Source organism: Copidosoma floridanum, unplaced genomic scaffold (genome assembly GCF_036245765.1).
Source record: "Copidosoma floridanum isolate Cflo_tuat_1 unplaced genomic scaffold, Cflo_Japanese_pri ptg000001l, whole genome shotgun sequence".
Lineage (NCBI taxonomy): Eukaryota > Metazoa > Arthropoda > Insecta > Hymenoptera > Encyrtidae > Copidosoma > Copidosoma floridanum.
This window is the reverse complement of record NW_028321878.1, coordinates 339,073-360,796: the sequence shown is the minus strand read 5'-3', so window position 1 is coordinate 360,796 and position 21,724 is coordinate 339,073. Positions and strand designations below refer to the sequence as shown.

The 21,724-nt window shown below is 42.9% G+C and overlaps 1 protein-coding gene across 1 annotated transcript; it reads left to right on the top strand.

The window, feature by feature from the left end:
* Positions 1–2,984: 2,984 nt before the first annotated feature.
* numb (NUMB endocytic adaptor protein) lies at positions 2,985–20,794 on the top strand. The gene is made up of 10 exons (XM_014360759.2): positions 2,985–4,855; positions 16,919–17,083; positions 17,363–17,434; positions 17,534–17,752; positions 17,825–18,011; positions 18,092–18,331; positions 19,127–19,315; positions 19,409–20,064; positions 20,160–20,453; positions 20,552–20,794. The coding sequence occupies exons 1-10, from the start codon at positions 4,784–4,786 to the stop codon at positions 20,561–20,563; spliced, it is 2,106 nt and encodes a 701-aa protein (XP_014216245.2). The 5' UTR covers positions 2,985–4,783; the 3' UTR covers positions 20,564–20,794.
* Positions 20,795–21,724: the final 930 nt, after the last annotated feature.

Below are 21,724 nucleotides of genomic sequence, written 5' to 3'. Positions count from 1 at the left end.
AATCTTATACCAACGTAAACCAAATAAAAGTGAGTTTAGTCGGTGTAAGAGCGTAACTACGGTAGCTCTCGGTGTAGGTATACATATATGTACAGTAGAGTGTAGGTATGTCAATGGCGTTTGAATGAGCGCACTGCGCGTGAGTACGAGGAGAATATATATATACTTGTACGTGTGAGAGTTCACCCCTATGTTGCAGCGCGTTCCCATAGAAGCACCTCAGGAGCAATGGGATGTCGTGGGAACGGGCTTGCGTCTCGCCCAACGTAAAGCACCGCGTACTTGCTCCTCTCTTTTATTTTATTTTTTTCAATTTCAACGCAGGGCACCACTACGCGGTCGGGCGCTGCTGTGAAGAAGATATTCGGGGATTTCATTGTATACGGCAAACTCAAGCTGGTCCCCGCTTTTCCATGTCGTGGGTTATTATTGTTGTGACCTTTTTTTTTAATTTTACTTTTTTTTCATTTCATACCTGCACGAGCCTTCAATGCTATAGTTAGATGTGCCACATGGGGTCGCGAAGCTCCCGGTAAAGTGCAATCACGGCGGAATGGCCACTCTCCGACTCTCAGCGGTCATTAGAATACCTATGGGCGCCACTTTTTGCATCGGAGAGCGTGAGACAAAAATCGATTGGTCTTTTTTTTTTTTTTTTTTTTTCTCTCTATCGGGAAAACTATCGACAATACCTGTCGCATAAATACTCGTTTGCTCTCCATGCGAAGAAATAAAAAAAAGCTTTTAAAAATAATGTTAGCGATAATACATTTATCTAATAAATTATTAAGAAAGAAAAACTGTAACTGGGAAACGGGTGAGTCGAGTTTACGTACCGAACAGACAAATATCGGGAGTAAATCTTCCCACCTAGCAGAGTGACAGAATGAGGCATAGGTGTCATTCCGGTGGTATGAATTGCGTCCGTTGCACTGTTTGCTGTACAGCCTGTAACAGGAGATGAAAAACACGATTGATTAAATTAATTTTGTCGTTTGTACTGATATTACAGATGGCATATGTATAAAAAATATTTGTTGTATGATTACTAATATCAATAACATTGAGTACTAAAATTTGTATGTGCTCTATGTATGTTGCAGATGATGCAGATTCAAAGCCATGAATTTCCGCTCGATACAGCGGTGGATTGTATGATTTGGTAAGTCTTGTCGTTTTTACTCATTTTTTCGAAAAGGAGGTCAAACGGTAGAAATAATGTTCGGTTATACGAGTAATCTCAAATATTTCCATTACAGCTTAATTCGTGGCTGTGCCATAAATAAGAAAAATTAATTACATGAGCGAAATAATTGATGCGTTCGGGGGGGGGAAGGGGGGGGGCAATTAGTACCTACACAATGAGCAATGTCAGGCAAGAAGGTAAGACGGAGATGGCGTTTGGAAAATACTTTGACTCGAGTAGCGTATAAACTCCGGTCCAAGCAGCAGCTCGAACTCCCCGGCTCTTTCATCCCTCTCGTATTTTTTTTCTCCCTCTGGGTTCCTGCATTCACACATTGCCCCGCGCGGTCGTCTCGTTTTCGTCTCTCTCTCGAGAGACCAGTACGATGTATAGGTATAATGTACACACTGCACGTACATTTTCTACACATACGAAGAGCACGAGAGGCGACCAGGCGACTCAGGCGACGAGAGAAAGAGAGTTGAAAGTGGAAGTGCGGTTGTGTCTCAGCAGATGCACAAGTATTTAACGTTCGCTCGTCCACATGTGTATGATACCTATACATACGTGTACCTGTAGGCGCGACAGTATACGTATGGGGCATGTGTGATGTACATATTATATACTTACGTGTTCATTTACAACAGTGCCAGAGCAGCTGCTCACGTTTCCCCACCAACACTTCTTTGTCGTTAACACGTATACCCATATACCCACGCGACTCTCTTCCTCTTCTTTTTCTTCCTCCGAGCGTATATTGTATAATTCTCTGCATCCTGATGCAGGGCTCGCTCTCGGCCTACGGGCTTCTTTGCCCTTTGCCATGTAGGTATACATGTACCCCGTGAACTCATTGGACTTATGTGCTAGGTATGGGTGGAAAACACATGTGTGTGTATTCTTGTACCTACTAATTAATTTCAGATTGAGTTTTTCCTTTTTTTTTTTTTTTTTTTTTTCCTATCGATGCGAGAGTGAGACCTATACGTGCATGTACCTCTTGGATGTACGGGATTCAGGCAGATAATGCAATAAATGCTTTTTTCGAAATTTTGTAACAAAAAAAAAAAAAAAAAAAAAAAAACATTTAAAATAAAACAACGTACCTATAATCATTTCGATCCCATTTAATGTCTATGGTGTAATGATACGCATACCATAAGCGTCTGTCAAACGGTTGGATACAAGTGAGTAGACAACAAAAGGAAATACCTATTTACAATGGGCTCGAGGTGGACATTAATGATCATGCGTATCTAGTACAAAAATCCCTACATTTACATTAGCGGTGATGTATAAATGAAAAATGGGGTTGAAAAAATCTTATAAGCAAATACGTTGCGACACGTGATTGTAAAAAAAGGTGTCCGGAATGACTGATAACGATAACGATACCGCATGTTCGCTGCAACCCCTCAATTCTGAATATATTGCCCGTAGCGTCGTAAGTACCTAGGATCGTCAGTCGTCAGTGAATGGGCGTCAATGGGCAAACATTGTTAAACGAGTCCAGGGCGCCAGGGCGTACCGACGCCGTTCCTGCTACCATCGGAGGTGAGCGTGTAATGTATAAGGTATACCTAAAATAAATATATATATATAAAATAAAATGTATCGGTATGAGTGAAGGCAAGGGGGCCCTCTCTCCCCACTTTTATCCCTCGACGCTCTCTCCACCACGTTATATACCTACAACGCTCATAGCTCGGGGCCCGGAGCCCGACAGCTCGCTCGATCTCCCGTCATCAGTCGGAGCTCGGACTCACCGCGGTCGGACCGCGCACGGAGCAGCGCGGAGTCATTGGGGGTAGCAATCGTGTGTCCTTGCCCCGCCGTATACATAGTAGTGGTACCACCCGTTGGTAGTTCATACGTAGCGCGATCATTGTTATTTGTAATTCCTTGATCAGTGGTTATCTTATATGCATGCTTGGGCCCCGGAATGGCCGATCATGGAAAAATAGTGCCCATTAGAACTTACCGCCAGATGGCAGAGCGGTAGTTGAAGTGACCGTAGCCGCCCAACCGATCGGCACTCTCTCTCTCTCTCTCTCTTGTTACCGAATGGATTAACCGTAGCTGCATCAGGAACCTCTTCCTTCTCCTGCGCATGGGAATACGAACGGGCCACTCGGAAAAATATCGGGTGGTTGTCGGGAGATGGCTCGATCGGGGACGTGACCGATACCGATCGTGATATCATCGAGCGACCAAAGTGAAGGAGCCCGATACATCGATCTTCGGCTCGAGTTTTCGATTCGACTGTTTGACGCGTCACGGCCAAGTTGAAAGGGGAAAAAAAACGGCCAATAGCAGCGGCAGCGGAGCGTGAGTCCAACCGAGCGCAACGGCTCCAACGGAAAAACGTGGGAACGCAACACACACACCGAGGAAGAGGGTTCCCCGATGAGCGTACATATACGTGTGACAGGACCGCCCCTCCAGCGGCAGCATAATAACACATACATTAAAGTGGTGCCACACATAGATACACACATCGGTGGGTAGCGGTAGGCAGAAAAATATATAACAATCAGAGCCGAGCAGAGGGGCGCAAGCGCAGCTTGGTGGCGCTTCGTTTGAAAAATCCGAGTGCATGGGTGTCCCAAGCGCGCCTCATCGATGTACTGTTTGCTGGCTCGTTTGTCCAACTATCTCCGCGTACCTATACATACACTCAATAAGTGGAAGTGATGATAAATTAATATTCTTTGTCGATCCCGGTTGGATCTGTCCGCGTTACTTACTACCTGTGTAGGTGTGTCGGCTCCAGTCCCCTCCCTCCACTGCCGAGTAGCACTGACGTCAGGGCGACGGTGTCCGAGTGTCATATACCTATCCACCACGGTTGTCCGTCAGTCGGCCCGCGCGCGAGGAGCTGCCCGGCATGGGACTGCTGCTCGGTACCTACTCTGTGCACCAAGACCTGCCGACGCGCCGCATTTTCACATAAGTAGATCAGTGTCGATCGGGGAAGCCTTCAAAGTTCAGCCCCGGCAGTTCGCCAATTATAGTCCGTCCTGTCCGTGGCCACTCGGTTTCACGCAACGCCTCCGCAGCGCAGTCTCGAGCCACCTGGAACTCTTACCTAATACCTACGGCAATCGGTACACCATTATATTATACAAATATGTAGGAGTCGAAGATGATAATGCACACATACGTTGTATTATTGTCTTGTCAGAGAGACACGGGGGGGGGGCCCGGCGGGTGTGTACATGTACAAATACCTGGTCATAACACAATGTGCGCGTAGTGGCTCTTTTGTACATATATTTATTATCAAGTGTTAGGTGACAAGTATATATTTGTGTATGCAGGATACAATATTTTACTTGGTAATTGAATACTGTGCATCCTGAAAACGTCGGTTCCTCGGTGCAACGGAAACACACGAGTGCTCGCAGACGGATTGTTATAGGTGATGGTAGTGACGTTGTGAAATTCGTTGTTGTGTGATGTATACGAGTTGGCGTAGTGTATAGTGGCAACAGAGCTTGCGCGCGTGTGCGCTTGCGATCCGTGATAGTGTATTATAGGTGAGGTATACCCCTCCACCAGCACTCCTGAGCTAAAAAAGAGAGGACAAACGCAAAAATGGGTAACCAACCGTCCGCCCACCAGCCGCTCGAGAAGGGCTTCAAGAGAGCCAGGAGCTTTCGTTTCTCGGTACGCACACGGTTACACTATTTGCTTTTTTTCCATTATTTTGTTTATAATGTTTATCAAAACTATAACGTAATTGTTCTCCTCGATGGTACAGGCGTCAGTTAACAATGACCGCTTAAAACAGGAAAAACTTTTTTTACTCGCGCTAATGATAAATTTTGAGACATTTTAAACCATCGAGTGTCAGATCCGTAGTTGAAAAACAAATGGCATAAATTTCAAGTCCATTAATTTGTATATCAGTCGTAATTGTGCGTTTATGTAAGTAATATAAAAAATACTCAGCAAAGAAGATGTTATAACGCATCACGCAGCCTTTGGACGCCAAAATAATATATACCGTTAGTAGGTATAAGTAGAGGCATCCGCGACGGGTGTCTCTCCCACCCCCCTCGCCATATTTCCGCCTCTCGCTCTCTACTGTACTGATCGCGATGAGTTTACCGGTTATTTCTCTTGAATTATATTTATGTTTATTAGTATTGGCGTTGATTTTACACTCTTTGCATGGGTATACCCATTATGCTTTGTACAATTTGAAATTCGATGGATACTCAGACTTGCGCGTGGTACAAGAAATCCAATAAAACACTTTCTTTTCTTTTTCTTCTTCTTCTTCTCTCTGACCCACGAAATCGCAAATACGATCGAGTAAGTATATTATACCAATAGATCGTCTGGTACCTACACCTGTGCTATCGCTGAGTAACCAATGGTTCTGTAAACCCATGCGATTTACATTTTATTTGAGTCAATAGGAAAAATGCCCTCGTTTCCCTAATATTTTTATATCCGATCCCACAAAAAAAACCATCGATTGGAGCGATCACCCGATGACCAAAAAAAAAAAAAATAACTTATTAATCCTCCCTCGAATTGCACGGTGCTAGTGTTAGGTGTCCTGATTAACGGAAGCAGCCCGCGAGTTTCCGAACAACTACTTACCGATTTTTTAGACTCACAGCTCCGATTGGTAACTGTTGCTATAATTATTTATTTCATCATAACCGGGTGCATGGACTTTGATTTTCACATTGAATCAACAGTCGGCTACTGTCAATTACGCACTTTAGCGAAATGAACGGTTACACTTTGTCGATCCATTGCGTCAATTTCGCATGATACTTAACGAAAATGGGCTCAAGTGAAAAATGAAATGAACAGCGCCACACTCCAAAACGATTGAGCTCATCAGCGCTGATTTATCCGACTGTACGAGTACACTCGTAGTTGGGTATACATTATGTATTATGTAGACAGCAACGTACACACACGCATACTCACGTATCTCGATACGGCATATCCATGCATTGAATTGTAGTGGGGACGATCAGTCGGTCTTTGAACAGCTGATGAGCTGATACTCTCGCGAGTACCTCCAAGCTCTGGGTGCTAGTGTCTAAAAGCCTTTACCATATGAAAGCTTTCAATAATGACAGCATCATGTACGTATATGTATATGTATGATTTTACGCGAGTTTTTGGCTGCATGGTTGAGCTATTTGAAATCCCATAGAGAAGAAAGAAGGAAAAAAAGCAGCTGACTATACACAGGCAGCAACCAACGCCACAACACAACAATATCAGCAGCTGCTGATGTTTGCTCGGCATCTTCGCTCCACTCTCGTTCTGCTGCCGTGAAAGAAAAACTGTACGGCTCTTGCTCTCACATGGGTGTAGATAACTAGTGTACTATTGGGCTCGGGTAAAGTCGCGAGTGCGTTGGCTTGCTCCGAAGCCCCTGGGGATCGCCAGCTGTCGAAAATTTATTTCCTGCAGCTTCCGAGCACCCACCTCCGTTTCCAAAACATACAATGTACATCAAGTTTTTCTCTTTCTCTCTTATTCGTGGAGTTTTCTGTTTAATCTCGTTCACGTACATTTCTTAAATGCTCAGTACAACTACAACTACATCCTTGATTGATGTAAATTAATGGCAAAAGGCATAACTATATGGTTATAAAATATGCCCACGGCCAACCAAAATTGTCAACACATACAGCCCCACGTATAACTTTGTGTGTGTACGTATTGTAATTATCAGTTGAAGCTTGCATATAATACGTATTCTATATATTATACGTCCGCAGGCTACCTCCGCGTGAGTGGTACAACTCGAAGGAGCTTAGTGGTACTCGCTTGTTCAGGTGAACGTCATCTACGAAAGAAATGAAGAAAAAGTACTGATTCGCAACCAGTCTCGATTGACGATTTTCAGATTTATTCTCTTTATTCGTTCTTCTTCAAACGAGTTGTCAACTAGTAAGGTGTTTTTTCCACGATATGTCCGTGTATAATATAACACACACAACCACTGACCAATGCTTTTGAAATTTATTGAATGTGATATTTCCCAGAAGTTACAGCGTCTCTCTTATACTTGCGCTGTTGTCTTTGCTGAAATTTGCAATTCAAGTGATGGTGATGAGCCCCAATGTTTGTTCGCAATCGTTAAATCTAGCTGCGATTTCTTGGTCATTAAATATGATTCATGAAGAATACTCGGGAAAAAAAAAATTACACGTTACTTCCGGCAAACAGGATTTTTTAAATTTTGCAAATGCGGCACGGCACCTCAATGGTTGTACAAATTAACGTAAAGGTCCGAGGGCTCAGCTAGAGCTACTTACGCTTGCAAGGGAAAAAAGGCCAAAGCGATGGCATTGAGACATATTGGACACAAATGGTGTGAACATTATATGCGCGTGTGGGTGTGTATGTTGATGTACAGACGAGCAGATGTTACGCAACTGTTGGGATCTACAAATCAGGCATGGGCAGATAGTAGGTATAGTATAATGTAGCGCCTACTTGATCGAGCTAGCGCTTATAGAGTGTTTGCTTCGCTATAATTATATAGATACAAGATGCATGGGAAACAATAAAAGACAAGCCACGGAGTGATCACGTCATTAACTAGTATTAGTTAATTAATAAAACAGTAATGTACACAATAAAAGTACATGTGACAGGGAGTATGCATTTAGTGAGTGCCGGCGTGTCCGAGCATCGCCAAGATGAGCCAAGCAGCGGGGGCAGGAAGTAGATACATAATAGCGTTCGAGGTAGCGCGGCATATCGAGAGATGATTATATTTATGAGCCGATGGGCAAAGTGAGGCATTGTGCTCACACCCCCCCCCCTCCCCACACCCCACACCTTGGGGACTCGAGTGATCGCGCAACTTGTGGAACGGAAAAATAAGCGCAAATTGCGGAATGGATGCACGAGCATATACTTCTTCGAATTACTCCCACGACAATGGTGTCCTCGCTGCACCTGTTAATTGTTGCGTTCGTTGATTCCGTTTGTTATTACTTACTCCGTGTCATCATAATATTCGACGCTGCTGCTTGGACCGTCAATTCGTATATTTTGGTAGTTTTAATACGATCTATACTTATGACGACAAGGTATATGCTTCATTTTCTTATCTAGCAGTTATCCAAAAGAAGTACGTGTGATAATAAATCCAAACTATTTTATTCATTTGCCTCTGATAGGTGTAATGTTGGAAAATAAAAAAGAGTCTGCCATGTGCACCGGGGCGCTTAATTGTTATTATAAAAATGATAATCTTATCAGTGCTGCTGTGATACAGCATTCATCATACACTCTGCAATGATAATATCGCAATTGTATCGTCTAGCTTTATGGGTACGCTTGAGCAGTTGAAAAAAAAAAAATAATACTAATAATAAAATAAAATAAAATTGAAAAATTAGAAGGAAAAAAAATTTTTGCTGACAAATATGTAGTCCAATCGTGTGGATTTTTCGCTCGAAAGGAATGCCCCTACTGCTGTCATAGTCATACCTATACCTGTACATAAAAATAATAATAATAATATGCGCAGCGTAGCTCATTTAGTAAGCATGTATAGGTACTTACCTGCACGGGAGGAATAAAACAACAGCTAGCAATCCACGGGTGGAGTATCGAGTGGCTTCTGTTAGGAAAACGAGATAAACAGGTTTTTTTTTTCGCAGAACGAGACTCAATTCGTGGGTCATCTACCCTGTTTTCTCTCGGGAAGCTGGTATCCATCGCTCGATCTGGAAACTTGATCTTGTCTCAGAAGAAGAGGCAGCAGCACCGACAACATCACAATCGTTGCTGCTGCTACTTTGGTTATTTGGTAAATACCAACCTATTCGTCGAATGAAGAAAAGTGTGGCTCTTTTGTTGATATATGATGTCTAAAAAAACAACACGGCACTGCTGGTCAACTGGCTGTGTTTGGCTAAACTCCACGCTCAAAGTATACATAAATGTTTGACAATTTTGATTGAAAAGCTCGATCGAGCAATCAAAAGTACACAAGTTTTGGCTCGAGCTTTGGTAGAAACCTGTGACGGGCGAGCACTGGCAGACAAATACTTACTTATTATTATAAGTAAACTATGGAGCAACATTTAGCAGAGGCGCGTTGAAAGTTTGCCCGAGCGAGGAAAGGAAAGGAGGAGAGTAAAGGAGGGCGAGAATATTTATTGTAGAGTGGCAAATAATACAACCTGCTCGCAGCGTGACGTATGGACATAAGGCTGCGCGAGAGCGAGTATTTATATATATATATGTTTATAGGTAGGTAGCCGGCGAGAGTGGCAAGGGGATCGAACTCAAGGCCAACAACCAACATACCTGCCTACCTACCTTGCATCGATCAGATCCTATACTTATACTCGCGTCGCTTTCACGTTCGCAAAGACACGATTCCATCTATATGTGTACGAACGTACCATACATTTACTTGTTTCTCAAAGTAGAAGAAGAAAAAACATTCACCACCACGTCGAGAACGGCCAGCTCGACAACTTCCCCCCCCTCCCCCATCAAATTAATTTCTCCCCACGTTAATCTTTTTCTTGATTCTTCGCTCGATTGCCAACGTGTTTTGTCCGTTTCGCAAAATACACGTCTCTGCCTCGAAACAAATGAAAAATCAGTATCTCACGAATTTTCGCACTTGAAAGTGCTGTACAGCGAATCAACAAAAAACCAAATTGAAAGTTCTCATGCCTTTTCTACAATGTACTCGTACGCATTATCGGCCGAGGGGTGCTCACTAAATGCAGATAATGCCACAGTAAGCTAAAAGAAAAAAAAACCCTGCATTAGTCTATTCGGGCCCGATCGACCGATGCCATTGCATGCAGATGATAAAAAAAAAAAAAAAAAAAAAAAAAAAAAACGACACCTAGTAAGTACAGATCAACAGAGAGCCGGGCTGAACCGATAACGAACAAACACAATGTAATATATTCACACACCGAGCGCAACATTACACGCGCCGCCCAATCAGGAGCGAGGCCGCGAGCGCGAGTCAAGCGCCGATGGAGTACAAGGTGTAGCAAATTTAGAGTTAGCCTATAAGTATATAATGTACGGCACATGCACTTTCATTGAATACCTCATCACGATGCCCAAGTATATTATACCTTTATACTACCTGTACTCCTTGCAGGTACACCTCGGGTAAGTGAGCGATGGGGTCTCTCTACTATTGTATTGTCGGTAGGTACACGCGCGCAGACAGTGCTTAGACCAAGGAAATAATATGAAAAGTGTGAGGGAGGTAAGTAACTAAGGGGCGCCCCGCAACGTTTGCGAAAGTAAAAAGAGTTCCCGCGCATGCGATTAGTATTACGATAATCTACTACGTGTCATCATCATCGCCCGTGCAGAGTAATTTTTCCAACTTGCGAACCTTGAGGCTCGTGTTGGTCTTCTATCGTGTGGTTTTTTTTTTTTTTTTTTTTCCGAGCTTCGATGTTGTTCGCGTACAGAGACGCGCGGTGTAGGTAACTTTCTCGAGCAAGTTGCACCTGATGTTGGCACACGCAAGAGCACTGCTTGCTTGCTTACTCTGATGCACTGTGTGTTAGCATTGCAGTGAAAGGATCGTCAGGGGCGAGCCAATCACCTACGGTGCCCAACTACTTACTTCCTATACACTATGCAAAGCCCAGGTTCTCGTTTGCACCTGCCACACCTCCTGTAGACCGCTGCGATTCTCAACATTTTTACGCTTGCAATGTAGGTACATTAAACAACATTGTACAAATAATTTTCGTATCAAAAGCCATAAGCGGTGAGGCGCGTTATACATTTTTAGGCTACAAGTTGCTCAGTTTTCTGCTCGACGCAACCCCCCCCCCTCCCTCCCCTCTGTTCCTCCAAATATCAGCTATACGTTACATCTTATCAGTACAATGACTGAATTGCTACATAAGTGCGTAATTGAAAATTTTATCAAGTAGGTACTTTATCGTCTACATAAGTTGGAAAATGAATTCGTTTTTTTTTGTTTCATCAGTTTTGTCAGTCAATCAAGAAAAGTTGGCTCTCTTTATTGCAACTTCATTGTACCAAGTGGATACCTCTCGCCTTACACAAACTGTCAAGAAATTTAATATCATCAGTCAAGTGGCTCTGTTTCCACTTCCAGAAATTAAAGAAGCAGCAACAGACTGACACATTCAGAGTCTCAAATGTTCTTTACTGATTTGTAAGCAATTTTTTTGCTGATTCGACACACAGCTTCCAATTAATCGGTGAAAAAGGTGCAAACTGTGTCAGTGACGTTTAATAAAAAACTCACGCTAGCTCTGCGTTAAGACTGAAACTTGAGATGACAGGAATCCCGATGCAAGACCCGAATCCTGTTGTGTAAGTACACGTACAAACAAAAATATTGCACTTGTACCTATACTTGTGTATACATTTATGTAACTACTATCACGAATATCAGGCATCCACATAAAAGGTATATAATACATAAGGTGCCCATGAAAGAATGAGCCGCGAGTGTGGAACGCATCGTATAACTTTTACGCAACATATACCACAGTTAGGTAATTAGTGCCTATTATAGGTATTTGCGATACGCGAACATAGTGAAAATGCTGAAAAAGAATTGTTTCATACATAATGAAACACGTGAAAGTAAAAGCCGACAACGCGTGGCTCCGTTCGTTGGAGTCAGTTTTTTCTCTCTCTCTCTCTCTCTCTCTCTCTCTTTCATTTCCTATATAGTTACGCGCTGCATAAAATACCATACGGACGCGAGAAAAAGCCTATTTAATTTTCACGATTGATGCGCGCATGATGTAGGTAGACACGTACAACGCTAGCAAACCAAATTAGCCGCGCACGAGTGAAAGGATCGGCTCGCCGACAGGGTCAAATGGTACCGTCTTTGTTCAGACGTGAAGCTTGCATGTGCTCGCAGCCGAGAGTATATACCGTCTAAAGATGCGAGAGTGGCCGCAGGCGCGATCCCCGATTGGATTCATCAATAATTTTATTATTCGATTATCATAGTGCGCGCGGAGGAGGAAGCCTGCACCGATGGCCATGAGTTGGCCGCGGTGTACAACGTACTTACCACAGGCCAACCTCTGATGCTTTGCGTACGCGCATCAATATTATCTGTCTGCACGACTGCCTTTATCCTGTAATAATGTATAGGTACATATGGATGTATATATATTTACGTGTGGCGCGTGTGCCGCGTGGCTGGCCAATACATCGTGTATAAATGTATAGAACTTAATCCGATTGCGCTTACTTGCGCACGTTTAAACTATTAAGAAGATACGCTGCTACCGCTCTCTCGCATGCTGCTCCCTCCCCTTTATTCTTTCGCACTTTTGTATTATTGCACGTTGTATCTAATATCGAGTACAGCCGTCGGGCGAAATCCTGAAGCTGCAGCTTTCGTTATGATGTATATATCCATATGGCTCGACCAGATGCTTTTTGTCCACAACTTGATCGCATTTTTCTCACAGATCTATATGTATATACATACGCATCTTTTCTTTTACACCATTGTTACGGAAGATGTGATACATGTCGGATACTGCGAGGAGGTAAGGAGACCTTCTCTCATCTGACGAATGATGAATTTACAAATTTCTGCTCCACGTGCAAGAATCGCTTGACAGTTATGTTAATACCCTCACAGACTTTTTTTTTATTTAATCAAGGGATTTTTTTATGTAGAATAATATTCATACCACATAAATTATAAATACTCGTAAAATTTAAACTAATAATTTTACAAATTTACTTGATTTTTTTACATCATGGCATGATGCATACAATATTCATTCAACTTAATTTTTCTGAAATAATAATTTATAAAAAAATAGTTTGTACAAATTTCATTTCAATTTTGTACTTCAGTTTTATCAAGTTTTTGTACAACCGATTTCATTCATCATTTTTATACGGGCTAGTGGAATGATAACCCATCCAACTTATTAAAATGAATTTTTGAATTAATTAGTTGGTCAAAAGCTCCGGTTGGAAGACAATTATTTAATACTTGTTAGCATCAAAGAATCAGATATAGCTAAATACCGAACACATTTCTTTTAATGCAGCTTTATTGATATTGTGGGCAATTTTTTCAAAGAGCAAAATAAGCCTAAGACTCAATAATTTTGGAAGATTTATAAATGATTAAAAGAACGGTAGCAATTTTGTGAATTTCATTAAATAAAAAGTTTAAGAGTCCGTAGATTCCGTGATAAGTCAGTTTTTCAGATTTAGTTCGACTTCACTGCCATTTATTATTGTTACGTCTAGAGCAACTCGACATACCTTTAACTTTTAAAGTTATATTTACTTCCATGTAAATATAATTTCTATATGTACACGTCGTTCGGTAACTATCGTGAAAAATTTAATACTTACACTTAAACATGAAAAATTCCATGTGTCGATAAGAGGACCGAGCACTTGACCATGAATAATTTAGTAATCCAGCGAAGTAGATACTTGTTGAAAATCATGTTATATTTTATATACGGGCAAGTAATACCGAATTTATATAAAAACTAGCCTCACTTAAATATATTCAAGTAAAAAAAGGTGCTTATCTAGTGTCGAGATATATTTCTAATACTAACCGACCGCTAATTTTTCCCACCGCGCACTTAGTTCCCCTTCACTGTGTGCACTTTTTTTCAGTAAGGTTTTTGTTACATTCTGACGTCTTGATACTAAAAAATGGGACTAATAGCGTTTTTACGTAAGCCTTGTCATAATTATAAATAAAAACCGCGCATATATAAATATACTCGATACACGGTAGGATTAAATGTGCGTGTGTCGACCAGAAATTACGTACTATTCTGAGAGGATATCACGTCATGAGTTGCAGACAACATAGATAAAAAAAAAAAAATGAGGACGGCGAATTGTATGCGTACAAGCATGCCTAGACCTGTTTATGTACTTATACACGCGGAGCCATCTAACCGAAACGTTTTTCTTGGCTGCAACAATACCATTTTCTCGTAATGATGATGTAATTGTTTTCTCAGAGGCGTGGGTCACACGTTTATGTCACGAAAGTGCGTCCATGGTCGAGGAGGAGTCCTGCCACGTATATATATATATACCTATTACAATAACAATATTACTACAGTTTTCGTAATAATAATTTTTGTTAAAAAAAAGCGACTCGAAGGACTGCCCACGTGTTACTCATTAAAATCTTGAGGCATGTCCACTGTTCCAGTGTTTCGTATAAAATAAAAAAATCCGCACGAGAGAGAGAGTGGGCGGTGCAATGAACAGAGACACAAAGTCATCGCCAGGCGTAGGCATGCCTACACACACGTTCAGGTTGCGGCATTGGGTATACGCGTATACATAATAATATATTATGTACACTCGGCGTTACACCTACCAAGCGCAAGTTAGGTACTTACATTTGAGGTTGTACAGGAGGTTGATTGCTCCTATTGGACTTGACAGTCCGTCGTCGATCGGAATAAGTGTACATGTATACTCAATTTGAAAAAAATTCTCGCCGCGCGCCCCCCTGGCAGGATAATAGCAGGGCCTCGAGAAACGTCGTGTCCTCTGCGTATATATAACATTGGGGTGCAGAGATCGCACGAACGGTATCGCGAGAAATAAAAGCCAAAGAGCATCAGTTTACGCGACAATCGAGAGACAGGGGAGCCAAGCTGTAAGCCCAACACATGTGCGCGTATACGCATATCTATTATCTACAGACGGGTACCTATACTCACACGCATGTAGTAGCATTATGTAGGGTGCGGCTAGCAGAGAGAGAGAGAGAATCGGTCTTTGGGAACCAGCGGAAAGATTTGATCACACATTTGACGACGGAGTCTTTTGAGCTCCTTACGTTACATTACATACATACATACATATATATGTATATATATATATACACACACGTGTACCTCTATATATAATTTGGGGGATGCTGATACTGTGACCGTAGCTAACTACCCCGAGTTCTCGAGCTCCCCTCCTCATATAGGTATCTCCTGCATGAACCAATCTTGTATTCCCCCTGCCTCTTTTTTTTTTCCTTCTTCCTTTCGTATGACTTACATGTATATATTCTTCCACCGCAATTCCCTTTCCTCCACGATACGACTACCAAATTCAACTACTGAGCTATTTATACTAACCTTTTTTTTTTCCATATCCAATTCATATGGGATATACCATGTATACTTGATACAATGTGCCAAGTACGTGTTGTAAGTTCACAACGCGTTGACAATCATTGGCCCAATGTGTATGGATATCAACTCTATAGCTGAATGGATAACATCTATATTCATAGAGCGCGCGGTGGCTCGGTCGGCTAGGTCGTGGATTGGCACGCGGGAGACTGCGGGTTCGATTCCCGGCCAGTGCGACTTTCGGGCAAGTACACTCGCTGTACCTTGATTCGCAGACCGCGAAGTTTGAAGTCTCTGTGATTTCTCACATGTGCTTTTTCACCACGCAATCCTCCTCGAGGAGGGTTTAGGCAACCTCCTCGCAGCAAAATTGCCTAATTCCCCCTACCCCCCTCCCAGTATAATGGGAGGCCCTCCCATCCCTCTTCCCTTCCTTCTCCCAAGTGCTAAGTGCCCATAGTAGTGCCCTTATTTAAAGAAGCCGGACGTACAGCACTATAATATTAAAAAAAAAAAAAATCTATATTCATATCTACGCGATATATTAACTGTGAGATGTACGTATTTTGACGTGGCGTGCCAATGAGCGCCGATTGCCCGAGTCTCCCTCGAGCTCACAATGTACAGCAGATATATATATAGCTTTTGATATATTTATAGCTGTATATTATTCCACAGTTAGCGCATGGCACGGCTTATAATATGTTTTTTAGATCTGTACTACCTATAATTTTGAGGGAAATTGAGCAAAGTGTACTTATGTAAATATGTAACTTGTTTTAGTTGTAGCAAAAATTTATTTTTAATTTTCAAAATTCAAAGGTGAAGATTTAAGTTTCTTTCGTCTATTTTAGTAAAAAAAATATTGTTAACAGCTTGTCCAAAAGCTCTCGAAATTAACTTTATCTGTTTTCAAACAAATCACTGCGGAGTTTGCAAAAAAATTACAAAGTACGTTTTAAAAACGAGCTAAGAAATCATTAAAAAAATACGTTGTCCCGATATTTGAAAAGAAAAAAAATTTTTTTTTCACCATTAGTGCAGAGTACATTCAACAACATCAGGACTTGAATCGAGAGTTGGAAAATGTTTTCCCAAGTTTCAGTCTAGTAAAAAAAAAAAAAAAAAAAAAAAAAAAACTTTACAGTAGACATGTTGTACTAAAGGCGTATACACCCACGCCTATGCAGAATGAACATCTGTTAAGATCATGACCTAACAAATTAACGGCTCTCTCTTTTTCTCAACTGGCAATCTGTGCGTCATGCTACAAGGTTGCGGTCTGTTTTTCTTTTGCGCCTGTTTCGTATTAAGAACTTGAAAATATTACCATGCCAGCAGACGATGTTGTTCTTTGTATACGCTTAGGTGGGTTATATATTATACAATTAGATATACTTTTTTGTGCTCGATCGATGGACCGTAGATGAGATATTATGCGTATAATGTCTAATAAAACGAGGGTAGGGGAGAAAGAGGTTACCCCCTACAACCTCCGAACGTACATGTGAATGGATTGCGTGTATAAATAAATCATATGCTTGTATGATTGGATTGGATGGTGCTTGTTTTTAATGTGTTGGCAAAAAAACTGTGATTTCAGAAGCGCGAGCGATCGCCGAACAAGAGGATGGACCGATTGCGGAGGAGCTTTCGGGACAGCTTCCGCCGGCGGAGGGAGCCGACTTCGCCGGAGGCCAGCAGGCCCCATCAGTGGCAAGCGGACGAGAGCGCGGTGCGCTCGGGCAACTGCGCCTTCCAAGTCAAGGTGGGGAATAACTAAACGATAATCACAATAACAATGAACAATACACTAGCCTTCCTCTTGTCCGCTTGCATGCAATCGTCCAAAATACTAATAATAATAATAACAACAACTGTTGCTCCTCCTCTTTCCTCCCATGCCCTTGTGCAAAGTATCTATGTAGACGCTGTGCCTCTTACATGCGTATTTTTCTCCCTACCGTCCCATCCAACCAACTCTCGTGTACCCACTGAGTCGCGACAATCAATTGAAATAACGCGTCAAAACGTTGTTGCTTTTCAGTACTTGGGATGCACCGAAGTGTTCGAATCCAGGGGGATGCAAACGTGCGAGGAGGCTCTGAAAACGCTAAGGGTAAGTAAAACTGAAAAAGTAGTAGCCGTCTTGTCGGCGATTCAAACGAGGAAAAAAAGAAATAAGTAACGGCAGCAACAACATCGCGATGATTTTCAGACCTCGAAGAGAAGGCCGATCCGAGCTGTTCTGCACGTTTCCGGGGATGGGCTCAGGGTGGTCGACGACGAGACGAAGGACCTGATAGTCGACCAGACGATCGAAAAGGTGTCCTTTTGCGCACCGGACCGGAACTGCGAAAAGGGATTCAGCTACATATGCAGGGACGGCACGACCAGGCGATGGATGTGCCACGGCTTCCTGGCCGTCAAAGAGTCCGTAAGTATCAACAGCGGGGTTATACCGTGTCGAAAGGTTTGCCTGATGTGTACCCACCTCTGTCCGCATCAGGGTGACAGGCTGAGCCACGCGGTCGGGTGCGCCTTCGCGGCTTGCCTGGAGAGAAAGCAGCGCAGGGACCAGGAGTGCGGGGTCACGATGACGTTCGACCAGCGGACCTCGACGTTCACGCGGACCGGTAGTTTCCACCAGTCCAGCCTCACCGAGCGCATGCAGGACCCCCAGGAGCGCGCGATCGGTCGGTCAAACAATTACTATCCCGGCATTACCTTTGACCCATCAATAATAGCCTATAATGATCATGATCATCGCACGTAGACGTTCCACCGTCGCGGCAAGTGCACAATCCGTACGCGATCGAGAGGCCCCACGCGACGCCGTCGATGCTCGAGCGTCAGGGCTCCTTCCGGGGCTTCGACCAGCTCAACCACGCCTCGCCCTTCAAGCGCCAACTGAGCTTGCGCGTCAACGACCTTCCCAGTAACTACGAGCGCGTCAGGAGCCACAGCCTCGAGCCCACGGACTTGGCGCGCCTGCCCATGCCCATCAAGCCACCCGGTGAGCTTGCTTTTCCTCCGTCTCTTTCATGCCAACTTTTACTTTTCTTGGCAACAGAGTACAAAGGGATACAACCAAGGTCGCTGTGCTCACTTTTCCTACTCACACGATAATCATTGCATCATTGCGCGTACTCTATATAATTATTATGTACCTACAATTATCTTATGTGTGTGTGTGTGTGTACTTGGCTCCCTCTCGACTTTTCGAGTGTACACCAGCTGTTGTCACTATTAACTTTGATCTTTTCTGCTTGTGCTTAAATAGCATCAATCAAGTTTGTTAAAAAAAAAAAAAAAAAAAAAAACAATTTTTGTGATGAGCAATGACGAACGATCATGAGTAAAAATAATAAAAAATACAACTTCTAATAAATTCTTGACCAAATTAGTGTCTGACTCCTCAACCGTTCGCTTTATCGATGATGTATAACATAGAAGGTGATGATTATGATAGTAGTTTTCATTAGATATGCATTTGAGAAGAGAAAATAACAAAACGAACATTTGGCTATTAAGTAGTTGATGAATTTTACGATGCCTATTGTATGAATTTAGACTAACCTTAAGTGGTCATTTTAAACAGTAACAATTAAAATGGCTTGAATTACCCGTGTGTGTGATCGTACAAAAAAAAAAAAGTTGAATGCATGAAATAACGTACCTAACTACTTTTGCTAATTGTACGAAATGCAAGACATCTCTAAACCTATAACAAAAAAAAAAAAGTTGATACAATACCTCGTTCACTTACGTAATTTTAAAAATATTGTCGATCATCGTACATCTGATACAGTGAGCCCAATCCCGGAGATATCGCCGAGCGGCCAAGACAGCGTGTTGGCGTTGTGTCAGCAGGTGACGCGCGACCTCTCGCTGCTCTCCAGCGACGACTTTAGCTCCTCGGTCATAAAAACGACGACCACCGTCGTCAACAAGCTCGACTCGACGACAACGACGACGACGACCACCATCATTCCTGGAGGTACGTATACTTATACTCGCTCTTGAACAATATCCCTCGCTGTACTCGACGACTAAGTACTCACATTTTTTTTTTTTTTTTTTTCACCTTTAGTTACCGGCATAACCAGCAGCAACTCCCTCGACAACCTAAAGATGCTGCAGAACGGTTTCGGCGATATCATTCCTAGCAGAAGCATCATCAACAACAACAATAACAGCAGCAACAACAACAACAATAACAACAACAACAACAACAACAACAACAGCAGCAATCACAGCAATCACAACGGCAACGGCAACAGTAGCACGGGGGGCCATCATCAGCATAACAACAACCTCATAGAGGAGAGCAACCCGTTGAGCAGCGACGGCCAGAGCTGGCAGGATAGTTCGTCGAGCACCGTGTCGTCGGTGAACCCTAGGCTGACACCAATCTTGAACCAGTGCTGTCCCTCGCTGAGCCCCGTCATGTCGCACGGCAGTGGCAGCGCCGCCACGGCCACGGTCAATAGTTGCGCCATTCCCTCGATCTTCGACACGCCCGCGGCGAGTCCTGTCTTCAGCACGACCTCGAACTCCTCGTCTCTCGGCAGCACTGGCCATCATCATCATCATCAGTTCGCCAGTAGGTCGCCCGTGCCGGTCCCACCCCCGCTGCCAACCTCGGTTCTTCAGGGCAGCAGCACTAGCAGCAGTAGCTCCGAGATGTCGGTGGCCACCGATGCCATTCCCACGCCGGCCATCTCGTCCGCGATACCCGTAGCCGAGGTTAGTCCATGATAATATACCCTCCACATTGGTGTACATCATATCGATCGATGCGTGCCGGTAACTTAATTTTGCAAAACGTGGGTATGTTTAAGGTGCAGCCGGTACAACCCAACAAGCCGGAGGTTCCAAGGGCCGCGGATCGGTGGCTGCCTGGTGCCCCAACCGCGGCCAAATTGTCGTCGGTTCCCCCGCCGATAGCGCCACGTAGGGCCCCACCTCTGCACGCCAGGGCGATGAGCCTCGGCTCGGCGACAAAGGCACCGACTCCTGCGAGGCAAGGACCCGCCGATCCCTTCGACGCGGCTTGGGCAGACACGGTAGCGCGCAGACAGACCCCGACCACCAATCCTTTCGTCATGCTTCCCAACACCACGCAAGCTTTTCAGGTCGGTTTACCACCAATACTCGCCACAACTTGGGCTTACCGATCCACTGCAATCACGTACTTATCTTACCAATGCTTTTTTTTTTCCAAATGTCTTAGGTGCAATTATAGCCAGAGGAGGAGGAGCAGCTCAGGGATACGCGCGTATTTTCAACGGACAGTTGAGGTGCTCCGCATTGCAAGATTCACTTGCCGGGAATTCGTTAACTTGAGCGTCGATGGAATAGTACAGCAATAGTGGCTGAATTCATGATGCTTGGCAATAAAGTTACTTACTCACGGCAACGACCCTCTTGTTTGCCCAGATTTTAGGAGCTCACGGCTTATATATATATATATATATATATATATATATATATATACATGATATCTGTGTAGTATTATTATCTATGGCGAAAGCGTATATTGAAAAAACTTGTTACATTTGTAAAAAAAGTTTAGTTTAGAGTTACCGCGGGTGTAACTAAACGGCACATACCTATTTATGGATCCAGTGTTATTTATATACATACGACGCAAGACAAGTATTACGATGATTCTACCGTGTAGATATTCGAACAGATGGCGTACAAGGTAGAGAGAGAGAGAGAGAGAGATATGAGTATTTAGAGCGTGCCATTCATTCAAATGGCTTATTGTAAATATCGTTTGAGTTTGTTATCAAATATTAATTTGACGCGCCGCACCAGCCTCGATGATCTGCAGACGCGCAACTATTAACTTACTTTCGTCGTGGACCCACTCTCGCTGGCTTCATGCGAGGTATATTATTAATATACAATTGTAATAATACTATTGCCACAAATTTAGCTAACGGTTACATATAATAGTAATAGTAATAATAATAATAATAATAATAATAATAATAATAATAATATACACTTGAAAAGCTGCAATAAACTTAATTATATAGTCTGACTTACGTATAAGCTCGAGACTACTAACTTGAGCTCAATTATTGTCGTTCTTTGCATGATGCGCAAAAATTAACACGCACCGATGAACTTCTACTGCACCAAATTTAACAACATTATCACAAAAGCTACGACATATATAATAAATAAATATAGCGTGAATATTGTTGAAAAAGAGAAAGTTATGGCACTTTTATCTTTACTAGGAAAATACAATTTCGAACGACGTGTGTTGTATGAGCAAATACACACACATTCGTGCATAAAGTACGATGAAAAAAAAAAGAAAAAATATAAGTATTCGTTGAATATATCGGACAAGATCTGTGATATGCTGAATTGGTCAGTACTTATGATT